The sequence below is a fragment of the Peromyscus californicus genome, unplaced genomic scaffold (genome assembly GCF_007827085.1).
Source record: "Peromyscus californicus insignis strain IS unplaced genomic scaffold, ASM782708v3 Scaffold_14__1_contigs__length_90479793_seg_2, whole genome shotgun sequence".
Taxonomy (NCBI): domain Eukaryota; kingdom Metazoa; phylum Chordata; class Mammalia; order Rodentia; family Cricetidae; genus Peromyscus; species Peromyscus californicus.
In genome coordinates, this window is record NW_026294436.1 from 64,624,302 (window position 1) to 64,646,095 (window position 21,794).

The 21,794-nt window shown below is 38.0% G+C and overlaps 1 protein-coding gene across 1 annotated transcript in view; it reads left to right on the top strand.

Moving 5' to 3' along the window:
• The window catches only part of Cdc42bpa (CDC42 binding protein kinase alpha), a 218,551-nt gene that overhangs the window by 70,187 nt on the left and 126,570 nt on the right, over nucleotides 1–21,794 (top strand). Inside the window, 3 exon segments of the mRNA XM_052737792.1 lie at nucleotides 1,971–2,054; nucleotides 6,754–6,849; nucleotides 16,615–16,763. Coding sequence (XP_052593752.1) covers nucleotides 1,971–2,054; nucleotides 6,754–6,849; nucleotides 16,615–16,763 — 329 coding nt within the window.

Genomic DNA, 21,794 nt, shown 5'->3' on the forward strand with positions numbered 1-21,794 from the left:
AAGTCGTGCATCACCACTCCCTGGCTAAGCATGTATGTTTGTTTTTACAGTAACAGAGATTAACAACAACAACAAAACAACCAAAACCAAAAACTAATAATCTGGCTTCAGCACACACTGCTAAGTGAGTTATGAAATGTTTTGGTTTTTGGAATTGCATTTGAGAGATTGTAGAGCTGTGTGAAATCTTAGCATAATGCCCAGCATTTAGACACTTGGATGTATGTTGTTGGACAGATGGAGGTGAGAGGAAAACTTGGCAGTTAGTTCTTTTCTTCTACCTTGTTGATGCAGGGTCTCTTGTTTCTGCTGCTGTACTGTGTACTTCAAACTACCTGTCCTGGAAGCTTCTGGGCGATTCTCCTATCCATATCCCCATCTCGCCTTATGAATCCTGAGATTACAGATGTGCACCACCAAATCAGGCTTTTTGCATGGGTTATAAGGATCTATTGAGCTCAGTTTGCTAGGCTTGCTAGTGTGGCTCAATTTTTTACTGAGCCATCTTCCTGACACATCCTCCACCATTTTATTTGATGATGTAACTTTATGGCAGCTACTGAGAAACATTATGCAATAATTTTAATCATGTCATCGTATTACTTTAATAACAGTCTCATCGAGGTACAAATTTCTTAAGTGCCCTTAATATGCACATTTGCTATTAAAACTTATTTAAAAATTAGAGCTTGAATTTAAACCTTTTTTTTAGCCTTGGAAATTCTCCCTTGAATTGTAAAGATCTGTACACATGTTCTTCCCTGCATGTTAGGATACTGTGTTGTTAGCTTCAAATTACTATAACAAAATACCTCAAATAATTCACTTATAAAAAGGGAAATTTATCTTGGCTTATAGTTTTGGAGATTTCAGTGTGTAATCAATTAGCTCTCTGCTTTTGGGCCTGTGGTGAAGTAGCATATTGTTCTGGGAGTGCGTGGCAAAATAAAACTATCCACCTGATAGGAAGAAAGGAGGGGGAAATAATGAAGTCAGTTGAGGGTCCCACAGACCCCAACAACTTAAAGGCACAAAACTGTTATTAAGACTTTAAGCCTTCTGCTGTCATCCAAAGTGCTGTGCTGGGGACCAAACCTTTACCATCACAGAGACCTTTGAGAGCACCTCGTATCCAAACTGAAGCAGATAGTGATTGTTTTCTCCACTGGTGCCTCAGTTACCGGAAATGTTGGTGAATATCTGCCTTCCTTTTCTGTAGTTTAGTTTCAGCCCTGTAACAAACCCAGCAAGCTGGATGGAAGGGCCCTAAAGAGATTATCTAGTTAAATGGAAACAACGTAGAAACAGAAATGCAATCAGTGTGTTGACAGTGAGAATAGTCTTATCTGTACTTGGCAGGATTTTGGTCTGTAACTGGATATATAAAATACAAAAGCATTTGCTGCTTTTTATTATTGGGAAGGATGTGTGTGGTCCACAGTTTGTAAAACTGTTAGCCGTAATTGCTCTTGGGTGGGAGTTGGGGAGGAAGGGAAAGAATGAATTGGAATACATGCATAGTGGGTAAGAGTGTGTGGAGTAAAGAGCACCATCATCTTCAGCTCACTTCCTCGTGCTTGATTCCCACAGAACACCTCTCCTTTGGGCACTGCATTCCCTGTATCATCGTGCTAGAATCTGGCATGCATTGTCTCTTAAGATCTACTGCTTTTCTGTTGTGCATTTTGGTCAGTTTCTTAGTAATAGATGATGAGTTTAAATTCCTGGGCAGGAAACTTGGAAAGGAAGATAATAAGCAGCAGACACTGTTTACAAATAAAATGACTTGTTTGACATGTGTTAACTAATATAAATTTTAATTTGACATTTAATTTAGGATCTTAGAATTGAGCGGCATTGAAATAATTGATAATTGGTATTTTTTTCTTACAGAGAGGAAAATGGAAAATGGAAAAAGTATTTTTTTTTGGCCATACTTTAAAAGTTGTATTTCCTTTTATCTTTTCTAGGTTGCTGTAGTTAAACTAAAAAATGCAGATAAAGTATTTGCCATGAAAATTCTGAACAAGTGGGAAATGCTGAAAAGAGCTGAGGTGAGTCTTTATTCTTTGTAAAATTGATGGCACTGGGTTGGAGTACTTTCGTGAGCTTATGCATCGTCTGAATACATAGCAAGGCAGACTCAGATTATTAGTGCATTTAATTATTTCACCAAAATTAACGTGTGTTTGTAAAAACGTAATTTCAAAATGAGAGAAGAAAGACTATCAGAACCAGCCATGCCACCTGCAGAGTGTATCAGTGTAAAGGGCTGTGGAGTGGCTTAGTGGAGGTTTGATCCCCGGAACCTGTGGTGGAAAGAGAAAGCTGACAGCAGAAAGTTATTCTCTGACCTCCACAAGTGTGCACCATGGCACCTAAGCACCTGCATACATGTGTACACACTTACGCACACACATACGACAAACATTCAAAACAGATACAAAGGTAGAGGAAGTCGGAAGTGCTCTTAACCAGCGGTTTTGCCAGGGCTGGCTCCAGTTCATGTAAGGGATGTTGAAGTGATCTTAGGATAATTTTTACATGAAAGGATTTTCTAGGTTGTGTGTATGTTACAACAACCTTCCAAATTAAACTTATTTTCATGGAAATCCTGGGCATGGGGTGGGGAATACCTTTAAACCTTGGAAGCTATTACTTAAATAAAATGTTTTATTAACTCAGAGTATGTAACTGTCTGTGAACTTAAGCACACTTGCCAAATACAGATATTATCAAATGATTTTTTGTTAGTTATATTAAAAACATTTTTACTGACTACGTAAGGATTTCTGTGTCTCTTTTTTTTGTGGCCATCAAATATATGTTAAACTATATACTTGAAAGTAAATAAAAGCTGCTGGATCCAGCTTTTATTTAGGAGGTAGAAACAGAAAGATTAAGAATTTCCAGTTTGTCCTTAGTTAGATAACAAGTTCAAGGCTAGTGCGGGTGCGCGCGCACACACACACACACACCAAAAAAACAAAAACAAAACAAAAAAAAAAACACCACCACCACCAGCAACAACAAAAAACTCTAGATGACTAAAAACAGTGAATTTGATACCTTGTCATAAAAATGGAAATCTTATTAAAATTCCATAAAAAATTCCATTTATTTTTCAAAATGAATATCTTAGACTTTAATATTCTATTATCTGAAAAATTTCTTTGTAACAGTACTTTGTGAAGGAGAGAAGCCTTTATTCTTATTCCCAGTAAATGAGAAGCCAAACTAGATATAATCATCAGTATACTTTGTTGTTTTGACTGTTCTTCATCTGTTGTTATGTGATTGTGTGTGTGTGTGTGTGTGCGCATGCACATACAGGTACATGATATGTATGTATGAGTATAGGCATGTACCTGCCATGATGCATGTGTATGTGGAGGTCATAGGACAATTTTCAGGAGGTTATTTTTATCCCCCCACCCCCAACTCCCGGGATCTAGGGACTAGACTCAGTCATCAGACTTGAATGGCAAGCACTTTTTGCTGGCTGAGCCATCTTGAAGGCACTATGCATATAATTTTGATGACTATATAGGATTGCTAATTTGATGTATTTTATGAATGTTCTAAAGAGTCATGTGACAGCTTTGTAGAATTATTTATGTATGGACCTTATTTAACTTCTGTTTCAGCACAGGAATTCTTGTTGCTCATTATCCCAGTAATCCATTAAGGATGAAATTTAAAGAACCTATTACTGAATACAGAAAAATGTAAAAGTATATGAAAGTTAAATCACTCTGGCAAGCAAAATGTGTAAACAGAGGCTTTTCTCTGTCCCACAGCCATTTCCAAATAATCACTCAGAGGCTTGTATTAACTCTAGATGCTTGGGCAGTAGTTCAGGCTTATTACTAACTAGCTCTTACACTTAAATTAACCTATTAATCTATTTATTGTCACAAGGTCTGTGGCTTACTGGTCCTCCGCATTCTGCTTCTTGGACTGCCCGCAGGATCTGTCTTGACCCTACCCTCTTCCTTTGAGTCCTAGTTTGATTCTTCAGTCTAACTCACCCTGTCTTACCATAGGCCAAAACAACTTTATTATTGACCAATGAGAGAAATACATATTCACAAAACAGTTATTAAGTAAGAATTACAGCAATCCATTTGTATTTGGTAAAATTAGAGAAAATACTTACCTTATTTTGGTGAGTCTAAAGTTTTGTATCTAATTTACTTTCTATTATAACTAAGGAAAACTATAATTATAACTATTTAGTCTTCAACTCCATCAAAGACTCCAGAAGGGTAGAATGTTACCTAATGATGGACTTCAAGTTACCTGGACAGTCACCCAAAGTTCCTCTACAACATTGGGTCATCCAACTCTGTCCTAAAGGCCTAGGATGTCTGACGGACTTTACTGTGAAGCAGGGAATTTTAATTTTGAAGGACTGTCCTACCTTGTCTTGGCAAAGTTTGGCAGTCGCCTTTCTTGTGTCCTGCTGGTCCAGTTTGGACAGTAACTGTCAGCAATTGAAGCAAGGGGAGTTTCTTTGCCCACATGGCCAGCTTTTGCCATAAAGAAAAATTCAACGTGGATTTTCTTCAATGCCCATCATCCTCTTTGAAGTAATTGGTCCTGCCAGGAGCAGATGTTTCTCACTGTGGAGAAAAATGTTTGGTTAAAATTTGAAAATCAGCCATGTGGTGGTGGCAGCACAGGCCTTTAATCCCAACACTCAGGAGACAGGGCAGGCAGATCTCTGAGTTCAAAGCCAGCCTGGTCTACAGAGCAAGTTCCAGGACAACCAGGGCTATATAGAGAAACCCTGTCTCATAGAAACAAAATAAAAGAAAAAAAATGTGTTGGAAATTTGAGAATTTGTTGGGAAAATGAGCAGCTAAATCTTAGTTCTGCAGTCCTAGTAACCCCATGCACATGTTATGTTGTGAAGTGTTGGTTTGTTGAGACAGTGTCATGTTTCTTAGCTAACCAAGGATGACTTTAAACTCTTGATCTGCTTGCTTTCTCTTCTTTTTTTTTTTTTTTTTTTGGTTTTTCGAGACAGGGTTTCTCTGTGTAGCTTTGCGCCTTTCCTGGAACTCACTCTGTAGACCAGGCTGGCCTCGAACTCACAGAGATCCGCCTGGCTCTGCCTCCCGAGTGCTGGGATTAAAGGCGTGCGCCACCACCGCCCGGCTGCTTTCTCTTCTTAAGCACTATGATTACAGGCATACACCCCCGTTCATTGTGTTTTTAGAGACCCAAATCATGGAGGGAATGGAAATTTTTTTCTTTCCTTCAGAAAATATGATTGAATTCCTAGAGCACCCCCACACCACCAGAGTGTCCATTTATCATGGTTTAATATTGATGAAGAACAGATTTTCTTAACAGGACCACTGTTGATACTTGGTCATTTCCTGCGCAAGCTGTTCTGTGCATTATGTGGTGAAGTACCCTGGCTTCTCTTTACTAGATACTGGTAGTATCTTTCCCAATTGGCATAAGCAGCTGAGGACAAAGTACATTAAGTAGAATGTCTGCAGTATGCCTTATATCTAGACCTATTATCTGTGCTTTAAAAAGAATAGCTTAATGGTTAAACACTTATGAATAGATCATATAATGCCTGAGATTATCTTTATAAAGTGTGCGCGCACGTGTGTGTGTGTGTGTGTGTGTGTGTGTGTGTGTGTGTGTGTGTGTGCGCTCGCGCACCAGTGGAACCGAGGGATGGTGGTGAATGTGTGAGTATAATAAAATAAAATTGGATAATAAAATAATTGTTATAATTGAGTAACAGTACTTTGGGTGGAGGAATTTAGTCAGACTCTCTACTTCTGTATATGTTTGAAATTATATACCATAGTTTATTATATATATTTATCTTTTAAAACTTATTTTTACTAAGCAATTTGGGATAAATTAGAACTTAAAGTTAAATTTGTTGTTTTGACTAAAGTCTTCACAGTTTTGTTTAGTTTGGAATTTTCAATCAAGTGAAGCTCCAGTTACTTACTAGATTCTAACTGGATTGTCTTTAAAATTCCAGATCACTGTCATTGTAAGATAAAGCCAGGGAAGGGGTTTCCTGGGCTCTCCTAGCCTTCTAAAATATTAAGTAGAAACCGTACTTTGAGTTCAGTTAAGCCATAGAGCAGGACTTTGTAGTAAATAGGTAACATGATTCTGTCTTCTTCCTAAAGCAAAATGTTATAGATTTTAGTAACTTGACTGAACGTTTAAATCATTATTTCAGATGGATTATATTTACTAGTTTTAGTGTTTTCTCAGATAGTGCTATTTAATTCTGCTTGTCCAAATAAGTCCTGTGTGTATATACATGAGGATACTAGGGCTAGTTGTAGAATAATTTGTTTCATGTGTCATGACTACTTAATCTTTCTATGGATAACCAGTGTCAACTGTAAGAGCTGAGGATATAACTCACAAGCACAAATGCTATCTAGCATGTACAAGATCCCAAGTTCAGTCTTATCATAAAACACAACACAAAAGTCAAAAGCACCTGCTGTGTGCATTTTCTGTGTCTAAAAATGGCAAAGTGGATATGGCAGAGCCGGACATTTGTATCATCTAGGTAATAGGTTGGTTGGTCTGTGTTTAAGCTAAGTAATTCTGTGCATTTCCTGGATTGTTTTGGACTCTAGCAGTTCTAAATACTATTAAGTAGTTTAGGCTGTGATACAGATTTTGAGCAGTTGCTTGGAAAGGGTTGTCTGGTTTGTGTGAAGTATTCTTGGAAGCATTTCCTTTCCCTTTCAGACAGCGTGCTTTCGTGAAGAGAGGGACGTGCTGGTGAACGGAGACAACAAGTGGATAACAACCCTGCACTACGCTTTCCAGGACGACAACAACCTAGTAAGAGATGCTTTTGTGATCTGAGTCTTGGGTGGCGGAGGTCCGCATTGCTTGAAAGTCTTACTGAAGTAGAAAAACCACTGCATTTCACAGAATGAGTTGTACGTTGGTATGAGAATTACTTGTCTGAGAAATTTGATGCTTTTTTTGTTGTTGTTGTTGAATTTGCTTATGCCTTTAAATAAGAAATCCCAAACGCAATCCAGGCTGTTTTAATTTCCTTCAGTTAAATGCTGTAGGAGATGGTTCAGGGGGTTTGTTTTTTTTATGACTCTCCCAGTATATTTTATTAGTAGTGTTCTGCTTCTGAAAACTTTACACATTTTCCAATGTGACCATGTGCTGTATTAAGTTGAGCTACATTTTTATGCCATCATGGAGCACTTCACAAAGCTTGGGGGGAACTTAGAGAAAACTCAAAATATCAGCATCTGTACCACCTGAGTATAAATAAGAATGAATAGAGAAACTAGAAACAGGGAAATAAAGTCAACGGATAAATAAGGTGAAGTTTGCTCCAATTCTATAGGTAGCTACTTGGCCTACTTACTATTCATAGTTCTTCAGTTTTTGATCCATTTTTATTTCCAGGTGTATATCTTTTAGAGAAACGTTCATGTCTTGAAATGCTGTTATGTACCAGACTTGACAACTGGAATGGAAAGAATAGGGGACAGTTTTTATTTGCTGAAAGCTTAGTGGATGTATGCTCCCTGCTGGGCATTGTTCTCTGTGTCTGGAGAGAACAGTGAGCAAGAGATAAAAGTTCTCTCTTCTTAGTATTATTTACATAAAGTATTACCAGATGATGAGTCTAAAATCAAGTAAGTAATATATGTGAAGTAGTTTAGATGATGAAATGCTATGTTTATTCAGAAGTATAAAGTCTGAAGATTCTTCCAAGACAGATACATGATAGCTAAATCAAGAGGAAGAAAGATACAAAGAATGTCATTTTGTGACATAAATATTACATAAACTTCAAGGTTTAGTTTTCATAAACTTGTAGTATAGCTACACTTATTGACTTACAGATTGTCAAAAACTACCAAGCCTGTTATAACTTGATAGCATTTTGAGTTCTGTGCATATTGCTGTACCATGACATTTTATTTTTTATTAATAATGCATACCTATCATGTCAGAATGCTTTAGTGCCCAGGACAGTGAAGGTTTTATGGATTAACTAGCAGAGCATTGTGTTTAATATTGAAAACACATTACACATCTATACTAATAGAATATAGTGTACCCATACATTGCCAGATACACCACACATTACCACATTCTCAATTCACAGGAAAGAATTGATTTAGTAAGGTTAGTAAATTTAAAACAGAATATTTTGCCGGGCGGTGGTGGCGCACGCCTTTAATCCCAGCACTCGGGAGGCAGAGCCAGGCGGATCTCTGTGAGTTCAAGGCCAGCCTGGGCTACCAAGTGAGTTCCAGGAAAAGGCGCAAAGCTACACAGAGAAACCCTGTCTCGAAAAACAAAAAACAAAAGCGTTCACCACCACAGCCCTACTAAACTCGTTCTTTTATTGAAAACGGTTGCTCAAAAAATTGAAGACATCAGGAACAGCACAGATTGCTTTTAAAACTAAGGAAATGTTGCAGGGTGGTGGTGGTGGTTGCGGCACACGCCTGCCTTTAATCCCAGCAGTCGGGAGGCAGAGGCAGGTGGATCTCTGTGAGTTCGAGGCCAGCCTGGGCTACAGAGTGAGTTCCAGGAAAGGCGCAAAGCTACACAGAGAAACCCTGTCTCGAAAAACCAGAAAAACAAAACAAAACAAGAAACAAACAACTAAGGAAACGCAAAGATTTGTTTTATCTCTCATGTAATTAACCACTCTTAACCTTAATCCTGCCTCTTGGCCTCCCAAATCTGTAGTATTTACTGTCTGCCTCTCTATAGCAAACTTGGCCTGTCTTCTCTTGACAATAACAGTAAAGACAGGGCAAGCAATAATCATGGAGTAATACTTGTAAGTGTGAAACAAGAACAGGTGTGCCTATAGTGGATGGGAGTGAGGACGCCAAGAAGAGAAGTCATGGAGAGGTCAGCAGACGGATGGAGACACCGCACTGTGGAGACTGGGGAGAGCAGGGCCAGGCATGCATTCCAGTGGTAGAGCGTGTGCTAGCACATTCAAGGTCTTGGCTCCCACCTTCCCGCATACACACACAGGAGTCCAAAAGGTAGCCAGGAGCACCAAAGGTATTTCTTAGTTAAGAAGAAAAAGTAAGATTCTGCTGTCATCCTTGAGCATTCTCCATGCTCATCTGCATTTGTCTTTAATAGTATCTCTGTTGGAATCCCCTGGAAACATTCAGTTGTGCTGAAATTCTACATGTTAAAATAGTCATTTCCAGAATTTCCTGTTGGAATTAAACTTTGTGTCATTTTAGCTTTATGTTTTTAAAGTCTGTTACACAACCAACGTGTGTGTGTACAGTGCCTCTGAATCTTTGGTAGAAATTTAGAAAAGCATAAATGGCATGATCCTTAGTATCTTTAGCTAAAGTAAAACTAACTGTTTGTTTATAGCTGTAATACACGTGAGGTTTTTGTCTGATGTCAAGTCAGATCCAAGTGTAGAAACAGTGCTATTCCAAATTTATATCCCTTATATGTTTTTTAAAAATGAAAAAATTGGGTATAAAACCAATTTAGTGGGCAGCAAACAGCATTTAAGAATCAAATAGAGCCGGGCGGTGGTGGCGCACGCCTTTAATCCCAGCACTCGGGAGGCAGAGCCAGACGGATCTCTGTGAGTTCGAGGCCAGCCTGGGCTACCAAGTGAGTTCCAGGAAAGGCGCAAAGCTACACAGAGAAACCCTGTCTCAAAAAACCAAAAAAAAAAAAAAAAAAAGAATCAAATAGAGCCGGGCGGCGGTGGTGGTGCACGCCTTTAATCCCAGCACTTGGGAGGCAGAGCCTGGCGGATCTCTGTGAGTTCGAGGCCAGCCTGGTCTCCAAAGCGAGTTCCAGGAAAGGCGCAAAGCTACACAGAGAAACCCTGTCTCGAAAAACCAAAAAAAAAAAAAAAAAAGAATCAAATAGAAAGGAAAACAAGCCTTTATGATGATTGATTATTGAGAGTAAATACTGGCCTAACAACTGTTGCAACAGTTGTAGGGAGACGTGATCAGTCCACTCACTGCAGATGCGGAACTGAGAACGGACTGAAGTACTAATACCACCAAAGTCCACCTTGGCGAGCCACTGAACTTGATTAGGTTTAGTTACAGGAGCAGAAATGACTCAAAGTCAGCTCCATCACCAAAAAGCTACGCCAGCACGGTTGACAGCTCAGAAAAGCTGGAAACTGGAAGACACTGCACACCTGCAGGCAGCTCAGCAGGTTGGAGAGCGCCCTCTGCAGGTAGAGCCTTTGGTCTGAAGTGGTCTGTGCTTTTCCAGGGAGCTCTGCTGCTCTGAGTAGTGACTCTGGGCAGTGTGGCCTATCTAACAGTGCCATTTAGCAGTCTGTAATGTTTGTGTACACTTTAGGAAGGAGGGGTTGGTTCTAGTGAATACGGTCAGTTTCAGAGACTTTCTGAAGCTATTTTGAGTTGTTTACTTCCTGAGCTTAAGGAGCTTCCCTGGGCAGTGGAAAGTTTGCCCTCCCTTGGAATACCCTGCTGCTGTTTGTCCTCCTGTCAACATCCTATGTCTTAATGAGCTGCCCTTCAAGAGGGAAGGTTTTGATCTTGGAAGAAACTATTTGCCACAACAGTGGCATTGGTTTTTAATGCACCATATGTAGCATTGTGGTTTGTAGTCAGAATTGTTTCTTTAAACGACAGGATAAAGCTTTGCGTGTGTTTACCATTCAGTGTCAGAGTGAATGGAATGATCTTTGGTTGGATTTAGGTTGATTATTGAAATTTTAGGGATGAACAAATCAGGCAGATATAATATATGTAGATTTATTAGCAAAATTCGTGAGTACATTGAACATAAAGTAGGTATTTATTTACACTTAGAAAAAGTAAAGTATTTATCATGGTAATTTTCAAAAGTAATAAGGCTAAAATCCTTTCAATGTATTTTTTGGAGATTTATCATCATGAATTTATATATCGCTTAAAAAGTACATTTTGTTATAAATATAGAAATAAATATAAACAAGTGCTCAAGTGGCAGATTTTAATTTTTTGATTTATGTATATGAATGTTTTGCCCTCATGTATGTTCGTGTGCCGCTGTGTGCCTTCTGCTTGTGGCGGTTAGAAGCTGGCATCCAGTCCTCTGGAACTGCAATTATGGGCAGTCATGAGTCCCTAGTGTGAGTGCTGGGAACAAAATCTGGGTCCTTTGTGAGAGCATCAAGTGCTCTTAAGTGATGAGCCATCTCTCCAGCTCCCCAAATGCCAGCTTTCAAAAGGCAAACATTTGCCAAACAGTATTAAGAGGAGAAAAAAAAGTCAGAGCTGCTTATTACCATTGTGTCTTCTGAATTATTTAGACTGATTTGCATTCTTTGTATTAGACTTAGGATATATATTTCTTCTTCAGTGCCTTTCTCTGAGAGAAGTAATCTGTATATTACCAGTTACGTTATTTATATTGAAATAAAAGTAACAGTATTTGGAGGAAGATCAAAATGAAAATTCTTGTCATTTACAAGAGGCAGAATTCAGAAGTCTTAGCTATCATTGCAGCCATTCTTTTAAGCATTTGAAAATTTTAGAAAGTAAGTGAGTGTGTGAGGCTGAATGGTAACAACTATGCCCAGCATGTACAAGGCCCTGGATTGCATCCCCCCTGCACCATCCAAACCAAAACCAAAACAACCCATACAACCTATTTTGGAGATGAAGCAATGACTTAGCAGTTAAGAGCACTTGCTGTTCTTATAAAAGACCTGAGTTCAGTTCCTGCTACCTACATTGGCAGCTTGTAACTGCCTGGAACTCCAGTTCCAGGGGATATATGCTGGTTTTTTTAATCTCCATGGGCACCTGAACACTCGAGATTCACATATATACACTCATGGCCTATGTATACTTGTAAATAAATAAATAATTAAATCTTTAAAGGATATTAGAAAATAAAACAATTTAAGAATGTAGACAAATCTAATTTTAGATACCAAAACAGAAATTGTATTCAGTATATTTATTTTGCACAGTAACTTTTAACCATTCTTTTAAGTAATCAAACATTTTTGCTGCTATATAACTCAAGAAATATGTAGTAGATAATTTGGATTTTCATTTCCAACTTTCTTAGATATTACTATCACATACTATGAAAAAGTGTAGCATTATATCGAGTACCTTTTATGTGCGTAAGCAGAAGCTGCACAGTTTAATGTATGATCCTAAGGTGTGAATAGAATATTTTTTCTCAAGAAAACTCATTGTGTTTAAAGCCGCTGTGTCAAACACTGACACATGAAATCCTTATGTCTTTGAATATTATGAATCAGTGAAAATTATATTTCTATCATATGTTCTTATTCATAATTTCCTGTTTATTTTATGCTTGAGGAAAAATGGAAAATGTTTAAGCTTTAATTTCTTGAATTATCATTTATAAACTATTTTGAAATAGAATCTTATTATATATCCAGGGCCGGACCTAAACTCACTATGTGACTCAGGCTGGTCTTCCATCCTCAATAATTTTGCCTCAGCCTCTTGGGTGTGGTATAGTGACTTTTTTTTTTTTTTTTTTTGGTTTTTTCGAGACAGGGTTTCTCTGTGTAGCTTTGCGCCTCTCCTGGAACTCACTTGGTAGCCCAGACTGGCCTCGAACTCACAGAGATCCGCCTGGCTCTGCCTCCCAAGTGCTGGGATTAAAGGCGTGCGCCACCACCGCCCGGCGTGACTTTTTTTTTTTTTTTAATATATATTTTCAGATGTTTTTGCATTGTTTCCTTATAATACTATGTAAACTTTGGAGTGGTTAGTGGGACTTGAACCTAGTGCCCTGTGGATGTTAGAGACTGACTACTAGGTTAGAGCACCAGCCAGAAATACAGTTCTTACTGAGCCTTATTGACTGCTTCCTTAAATATCAGGCTTTTTTGTTTTTTGAGACAGGGTTTCACTATGTTAGTCTAGGCCAGCTTTGAATTTGTGATCCTCCAGACTCAGCCTTCTCCTGAGGATTGTTATTACAGGTATGTTCTACCACCCCTGGTTGAAATAGTGGTTGTAATTGGGTTGCTCAGATGAGTAATATTAGGTCAAATAATATTCTTTGTTTGTTTAGGCTGGCCTCTAACCTGCTGTGTGACCTGAGCAGTACCTTGAGCTTTTGATCTTTCTACTTCTACCTTTTGAGTGCTGGGGTTATGATCATGTATCATCATGTCCAGTTTGTGCAGTGCTAGGGACAGGATCCAGGCCTTAGTGCACACCAGGCAAGCACTTGACTACTGAGTTGTATCCTCAGCTCCATAGTTAAAGGTTGGATCCTGTGAAGTGACTTTTCCAAAGGACTGTGGTGTATGTTGATGTGAAACAGTGTTGCTTCTGACTCTCTGGAAGCATAGTCACACATGCTTCCATGTGTCCTGCTGCTGCTGTGTCCTTCATTTCCTGACATACTGTAGCAGTTGGGCATGTGTTACTTGGCTGATGGTGACTGTAAATGTCTGTTAATATCCTCATCCTAATTTTGTTGGATTGTCTGTCTTCTAAACAGTTGGGAAGTGCTGTTCACTTGGGGGGCTGTGTTCTTCCTTCATCTGTTTTAGGATTGTTGCACCTTGGTGTATGTTTATTTGAATAGTTTAAAGAAAGTTTAACTGTATTGGATAATATTTTTAAGGTAGTTCAGAGTAAAAACCTGTCCTGCAAGACCCTTAATTTTCCCGAGATGTTCTTCAGAATGATGGAAGAATGTTGCCCCAAACGTAGGCAACCGCAGCAGAAGGTAGTGTCCAGGGACAGAGGTGAGGGTTTGGGGGTCTTAAAGTGTGATGAAGACACATCTCAACTGATGAGAGAAAAGAACAGATTATTTAGCAGCTCAGTTTAGATAATAGGCATCTGTCTATTAGAAAATAGTCATTACATCCTGACAGAAATACATTTTAGACCAATCAGTGAGCCAAATTCAAAGGCTGGATTATTTTTTGTTCCTTACTCCAGGCACTGAGGACTGAACCCAGGGCCTCATGCATGCTCGGTAAAGCTCTACTGCAAAGCTGCGTCTCTAGCTCTTTAAATAGTTCTTGTAGTTTGCAGTGATCTTGCTGAGTTACTCAGGCTGCCTTTGCCTTGTGGTCTTCCTGCCTCTGCTACTTCACTAGTGGGATTCCTGACCTGGGTCACCATGTCTAGCTGGACTCTTGAAGAGTCTAAAGCATTTCCCTACATTTATTCCTGCCAGTGTGTTTATGATGCTCTGAGACTGGTCATTAATTTGTGTTTCTCTGTAGAGTATAAATTCTTTGAAGGTATATTTTTATCATTTGTTGTACCTTCGTTGGATGAGTATGGTGTTACCACACTGTAGGTATTGTTAAAAATTGTTTATGGAATTGATGAATGAATTTATTTGTTATTCTAGTCTGGATTCCATTTTCCGTTGTTGTGGAAATCTACCCATTTTCTCATAAGTCTGTAGCAATAAACACCACAGGGAGACAGTGACCCGAATTAGGATGCTGTTAGTGTATAGGGAGAGGAATAGATCATATACAGAGTTAGTAGGTAATAGACTCAGAAAGACCGTGGTGAGTGAATTCAGTCTGGTGAATTAGATCCAAAGAATGACTTCCAGTTAATCAGCGTGATCCAGTATCTTGTCTCTAATGACAAACTGCCATTGAAGGTATGATTCGTTTTGATCTGTTTTTCTCTTTGAGAGTTTTGTGGGCCCCCCTCCCCTTTTCATTGTGATGGATTCTGTCTTTATTAGCAGCTAGTTTACTTGTGAGAACAAAGTAAAGGAAGACTGTGAACTCATTTTAGGAGACAAGAAAATGTAGGAGTACTTGCATATTTATCAGTTTTTATTCTGTCTTTATCACGGAAGACTTAAATAAAGCATCTTGATAGTTTTGGAAGGAGTAGGCTTAGGGTTTGAGTAAAAGGAAGCATAAAATAGTATGTGGATAAAGGCTCTTAAAAGATAGCTTGGGAAACTTCATTTTAAATGTTGACCATTAATAGAAAAAAAATGGAAATAATAAATTTTTTTAGCAATTCAGTGTTGTATGTTGTCTTCAGATATTTTAAGAGTCTGCTGTAGTAAGAACTGAGTAAGCTGTCAAGGGAAAAGCCCTTGCTGTAGGGACTTCCATCTCTTTATCCCATGGGCATATCCTAGTGTTTGGTACATAATAATCCCAAGTGGAACACAGTAATATTACTGAAGAAAAGAGTTATGTTGTATGACTTTCTGTACATAAATTGATATTAGAGTCTGTTTTAATTGCACCTTTTTTGTACCTTAAAGTCTTTTTCTGCTGCAGTTCTCATTGAGCTTCTTTTAAATTAAGAGATAAAAGTTTCTTCTCCATAACTGTCTCCATTTCTTGCAACCTGATAAAGTTATAGAATTTTATTACATTGCATTAACTTGTTATAAGCTTCAGGGTAGAGTTAGTTAAATATTAGGCCTTGTAAATGCAATAAGTAAGCTATAGACCAGGACTTGAAATATAACTTCCCTAATTTTCTAGGCTTTAAATATATAAAATTAGTTTCTTTGACATTTTCTGTGCTTAAAAATTTCAAGTCTCAGAATGAAAGAATTTTTATAGCCAAATTTAAATTGTAATATTGGCTCAGTGATATCCTTGAAATATTTTCATCTTGTAATAAAATTATTGTTGAGCTAGAGAGATGACTTAGTGGTTAAGAGCACCTGCTGCTCTTGCAGAGGACCTGTTTTCTGTTTCCAGCACTCACATAGTGGCTTACATCTGCCTGTAACTCCAGTTCCAGGAGATCCACCACCCTCTTCTGACCTCCATAGGAACTAGACACACTGTGGTGCAAAGACATATGCAAGCACTCACTTGCACTCAAAATAAAAATAACTCTTTAGAAAAAAATAAAATCAGCTGGGTGGAGGTGGTGCACGCCTTTAATCCCAGCACTCAGGAGGCAGAGCCAGGTGGATCTCTGTGATGTTCGAGGCCAGCCTGGGCTACAGAGTGAGTTCCAGGACAGGCACCAAAACTACACAGAGAAACCCTGTCTCGGAAAAAAAAAAAAAAAAAAGAAAAAGCAAAAAGAAAATCATTGTACCATCAAGGCATGCCAAGTGGTACATATGCATATAGACATATACAAGTAATAAATATTTGAAAACAATCTAAAATGTAACAAAATCTATAACATTGTCATCTAACTCAGAGAGCCTGGTGAACATTCTGATAAATACCCTTGCCCTTCTTTGGTACTACATACATACATACATACATACATACATACATACATACATACACACACATCTAAAATGGGTATGCTTCTGTTTATGTATATTTGAGAAAAATCCTTTCATCAGGTGAGTGATACTGTCATTTACTTTGCAAAGGACAAAAGCAGCAAAAATTGTAACCCTATCTTTTAGACAAGGTTTTAAAATTTTGTCTCATTGCTTATGAAATTTATAAGTCTTACTACTATTAATGATAATTATCTTATATACTTAAATATGAGTTAACCACATTAACTCATAAGTAATTAACCTTCTAAGTATTCAGCCTAGTCCTAGTTAACCCCAGGATGCATTAAGTATATTAATTTTTACCATGATTATTTACTGAGCACATTTTACTTTTGTTCACAGTACCTGGTTATGGATTATTATGTTGGTGGGGATTTACTTACTCTGCTCAGCAAATTTGAAGATCGACTGCCTGAAGACATGGCTCGGTTCTACCTGGCTGAGATGGTGATAGCAATCGACTCAGTTCATCAGCTCCACTATGTACACAGGTGAGTTAGCCCATCTGTCGTTCGGCTGGCTGTGACGATATATGGAGAAGCAGCTCTGTTGCTGCCGAATTATTAATTATGGTCTTAGTTACACCTCATCCACAAACACTTTATTTTGAGATTGTTTTGGTTTTGTGTTTTTACTGTTACTATTAATCTGCATCCCTGAGCTGATGTGTCTGCTTTTATGTCCATGTATATAGATACTTTTTACAAATGCCCACTGCCAGTCAGCATTTTTGTGGAAAGCTTTGAACATACTCATGACTGAATTTACATATAATGTCCTTCCCAAAAGGGGTATGCAGCAGTCAGTTTCCTTATAGTTGATTCTTATACACTGATAGTTAGAATTCTAGACCATAAATTATAGACTTGTTATATATTTTATTTTTCTAAAGAAAAGACTTGGGCTGGGGAGACAGCAAGGATGAGGCCCGAGTTTGATTCCCAACACCATGTAGAATCAGAACATGGAAGCATGTACCCACTGGGGTAGTGGAATGCAAATCCCTAGAGACAGATGGCTAGCCAGCCAGTCTAGCCAAATTGACAAGCTCTAGGTTCATCTAAAGACCTTGTCTCAGGAAATAAGGTGGAGAGTGATTAAGGAAGATACCCTAAATTGACCTCTGACCTCACATGCACATGTACACACATGTACACACTCATATACACACACAGAGGAAAAGACTTTAAAGGATTACATATATATATATATAATATATATAATAAAGATATATTATTTTTATATATATAATAAAGATATTTTTGTTTAAAAAACACGGTTGGTTTTGATGTGTATGGCATGATCTTATTATAAACTGACAAGTAATTCATCATTTATACTTCCTTCTGTGTGAACTAGGTATGGTGGTATATCCCTGCAGTGTAGCACTTGAGAAGTAGAGGCAGGGGGATCTGGAGTTCAAGACTGTTATGGAGTGAGTTAGAGGCCAGCCTGGTCTACACGAGACATTGTCTCAAACAAAATGAAATTAAAAGTCTTTCACTGGGCAGTGCAAAGTGTGAGGAAGAGGAGGGTGCTAAGAGCAGTAAAGGGCCACCACTGTATTAGGAAGGAGCCATTGCAGCTTTGAAAGTTAGACTTTATTTATTTACTTACTTATTTATTTGAGACAGGATATCACTATGTATGTAGCTAAGACTGGCCTGGAACCCAGTCCTTCTGCATCAGATTTCCAAGTGCTGGAATGCTAGGCATGTGCTAACAAAGTATGGTCTTTATCATGAGACTACTAAATATCATGCTACAGACCTTAGACTATACCTTGGCCTGTAATAAATTATCATTCATTACTGTTTCATGGCTGTCTTCAAGTTGGACATATGTTCATCTCGTTTTAAGTGTCCTTTTAGATCTTATAAATTCACTCATGTTGGAGGCTTGTCTGTATACTTTTTTCCCCAGCATTCTAACTACTCTCTTGGGTCAGATACATGGTGGAAGTGGAGGAAATGCTCTCTCGTTTTGAGGAGTTACTTGAAGGTAGAACTAATAATACAATTGAATTGAGTGAGAGTAAAAGCAGATTTTGAAAACACTTGTAATAACCGTGTTCCTAAACATTGTGGAGATGTAGAATGAACAGTAGTTAAACAAATGACTCAGGAAGACCTGTTGGAAGAAGCTGTGTCCACATCAGAATGCAGGTATTTCAAAGATTAAAATACTTCAGCTAAGGGAAAGGGGTCAAGAAAAATAGGACATATGCAGAGAAAGACCACTGAAGTTTGCTGTTACATTTTATCATTATTTAATTTGGGGTGTGTGTGTGTGTGTGTGTGTGTGTGTGTGTGTGTGTGTTTCACGGTGGGTGGTGCTGCACATGTATGCTGGTTATGAGGGTGTGGAGGTCATGACACCTTGGGTGTCATGTATCTGGTGACTTTCATCGTTTCTTTGAGACAGTCTCTCGTTGGTTAAGTAGGCTAGAATAGCTGACCCGCAAGCTCCCAGGAATGCTCCTGTCTCTGTCTCCTTTCTCACCATGGCTGGAGTTACAAGCACATGCCAGGACTCCAGGCTTTTTAAGTGGGTTCTAGAGATTGAATTTAAGTACTCATGCTTACAATGCAGGACTTTACTGACTCAGGCCTATATTCTATCATTTTAATTAAAAACATTCTTATTTCATTTTATTTGATGTGTGTGTGCATGTGTGTATACATACATACATGTATATACAGATATATGTTTATATGTGCGCGAGTGTGTCCATGCTGCGGCATATGCATGGAAGACAGCAGACAGCTTGTGGGAATTGCCTCTCTTTCTGCCGTGTGGGTCGTGGGGATTGAACTCAGGTGGTTAGGTGTGTGACAGGAGCCTCTCCCTGCTGAGTCACCTCTGGCCCTCTTTACCATCTGAACGTTAAAGTCATCACTTGAACACATAAACATACATATCTGTCTTTTCCTGTGCTTTTAGCCAACTGGTTATTTCTTCCCTTGTATTTATTAACATACTATTGTGGCAGTCATAGAATATTTTCTTTTTATTAACTAACTGTCAACTCAGAGTTTAGACTTTGCCGTGGATATACTTTAATGCAGAGCTTGAAGCTTGCGAACCAGCCTTCCTTTGGTTACTGAATAGTCAGTTTACATTTTAAGGGAGTATCCTTCTTTTCAATCATCTCTTGCTGAGGCAGAGAATTTTGGAGTAGAGTGTATGTTTAATGACTTAGCGTCATGTGATCTGATTCAGGTTGATTAAACTTTCTGCCAATGTTGGGACATCGTAAATTAAGTCCTGATTTTAGGTTGAAAAAAAACCTGTTATTTCAGAACATGTTAACTAAGTCAGCAGAGAGTTGCTGTTCAGATCATCAGCTACAATGCTATTTATCCAGGACCCAGAATCCACCTCGAACAACAGAGAGACAGGCTTGACCTGCTTAGAATGTTGTGTTTGGCTTCCATGTGCTTTAGTTTTAGATGAGCAGAAGGAAAGATCAGAAATTTTGTGATATTTTTTAACAGCACATACATAATTTATATAGATAATCATAATGTTGATTTTGGCACCAGAATTTTAATAGCTGATACTCTGTGTGTGTAGGTCAGTGACTGTGATCACACCCAGGTTCTTGTATTGTTTCCTAGGCTAGCAGACATAACACATTTTGCCTTCACATTAAGACCGTCTTAGAAAATACTTTGAGCTTGTTGGCAGATTAAGCTTATTTTTGTTAAATCCTGTTACTGGGGATAAAACCTAGGGCTTTGGGCATATTAGGTAAATAAATACTCTACCACTGAGGTACAGCCCAGGATGCCGATTTCACACAGAAAGATAATACTAGAAAGTAGACAGTGCTTTAAATTGTGAATTAGAGTGAAGTAGATAGCATGAAATTTTCAGAGACACTAATTCCTTTTCTTTAAATATTAAAAAAATTGTTTCTGTGAGATAAGGGTAATGTAGGGCAATTGGTGTGGATCTAGAGGAAGTACCGGGAATATGATCAAAATACATTGTATGAAATTTCATAGAATTAATGAAAATATTTTTTAAGTTTTTTTGAAGTTCTTAGCTGAAATGTTTGTTCATATAGACTAATAATAGAATATTAAATATTAAAAATGAGGAGTTACTTCATTTTAAATCTTCCAAAGGTAGTTTTGTGTAGCATGAATCTTAAAGAGTCTTATTAACAAAAATAAACCCAGAGCCAGGTATTGGGGTGAACGCTCAATGATCAGAGAAACAGAACCAGCCACAGCTACCTCACCTTGCCAGTTCCTCAGCTGATCCTGTTTCCTCAGACTGGAAGCCTCTGAGTCCTCATCCAGAATGAATCTCAGCTGAACTGCTGCTAAAAGCCTAAAAGCTTAACCAGGCTCTAGTTCCTGGTTTTCACGCCTTTTATACCTTTCTGCTTCCTGCCATCACTTCCTGGGATTAAAGGCTCTTGTAACCACACCTGGCTGTTTCCAGTGTGGCTTTAAACTCACAGAGATCCGGATGGATCTCTGCCTCCCAAGTGATAGGATTAAAGGTGTGTGCGCCACCATTTTCTGGCCTCTGTATCTAGCGGCTGTTCTGTTCTTTGACCCTAGATAAGTTTATTAGGGTATACAATATTTTGGGGAGCACAATATCACCACAGTTTTGTAGAAGTCTAAAATTATAAATTTTTCATTATTGACTTTATTCAATAGCATTAGTCATTATGCTTGATAACAATCATTTTTATGTCATTAGTTCATAAAACTTGTATTTTCAAATTTTTGTCACCTGAGAAGAGATGTTTATCTTTTTTTATAACCTGCTATTAGGTATTCAGTGAATGTTCATTTAAGATTGTGAGATTAAATTGTAAAATCTCCTCAGATGGCTTTATTGAGATGTAATTCATATACCATATACTTCATTTATTTAAAGTGTGTAGTGGTGTTAGTATATTCACAGATACATGTAATCCTTGTCATGAACCATTTTAGAACATCTTCATTACTTCAGAAAGAAACCTCATGCCATAGCCTCTCACCTCAGTTCTAACTCTCCAGCCCTAAGCAAACATTAATTACTTCGCCTCATAAATCTACTAATTTTTGGGCATCTCATATGAATCAAATCCTATAACATCCAGTCTTTTATTGCTGGCCTCTTTTGTTTAATGTAATATTTATAAGGTTCATTAACATTTTAGAATATATTTGAACATGCTTTCTTAGCCATGTTGATTGTAGAACACTTAAGTTTTTCTGGAACCTTTTCAGAATCCAAGGTATACATTATACAGCATTCACAATATACATAGCTCAACTCCAAATTAATCCATCAAAAAATTGTAAATCAATCTCAGGAGAAAAAAAACCAGAAGCAATAATAATACTAATAAATTGATGGAAATTCTGGGATGACCAGGTATAAGAATAATTGGATAAAGACTTAACAAGACACTTACTTAAATGGGATTCATAAAGTAAAGAAAGTACATGTGAAATTATAGGGAGAAAAACAACCAAACCAAAACAACAACAACAAACAAAACCCAACAC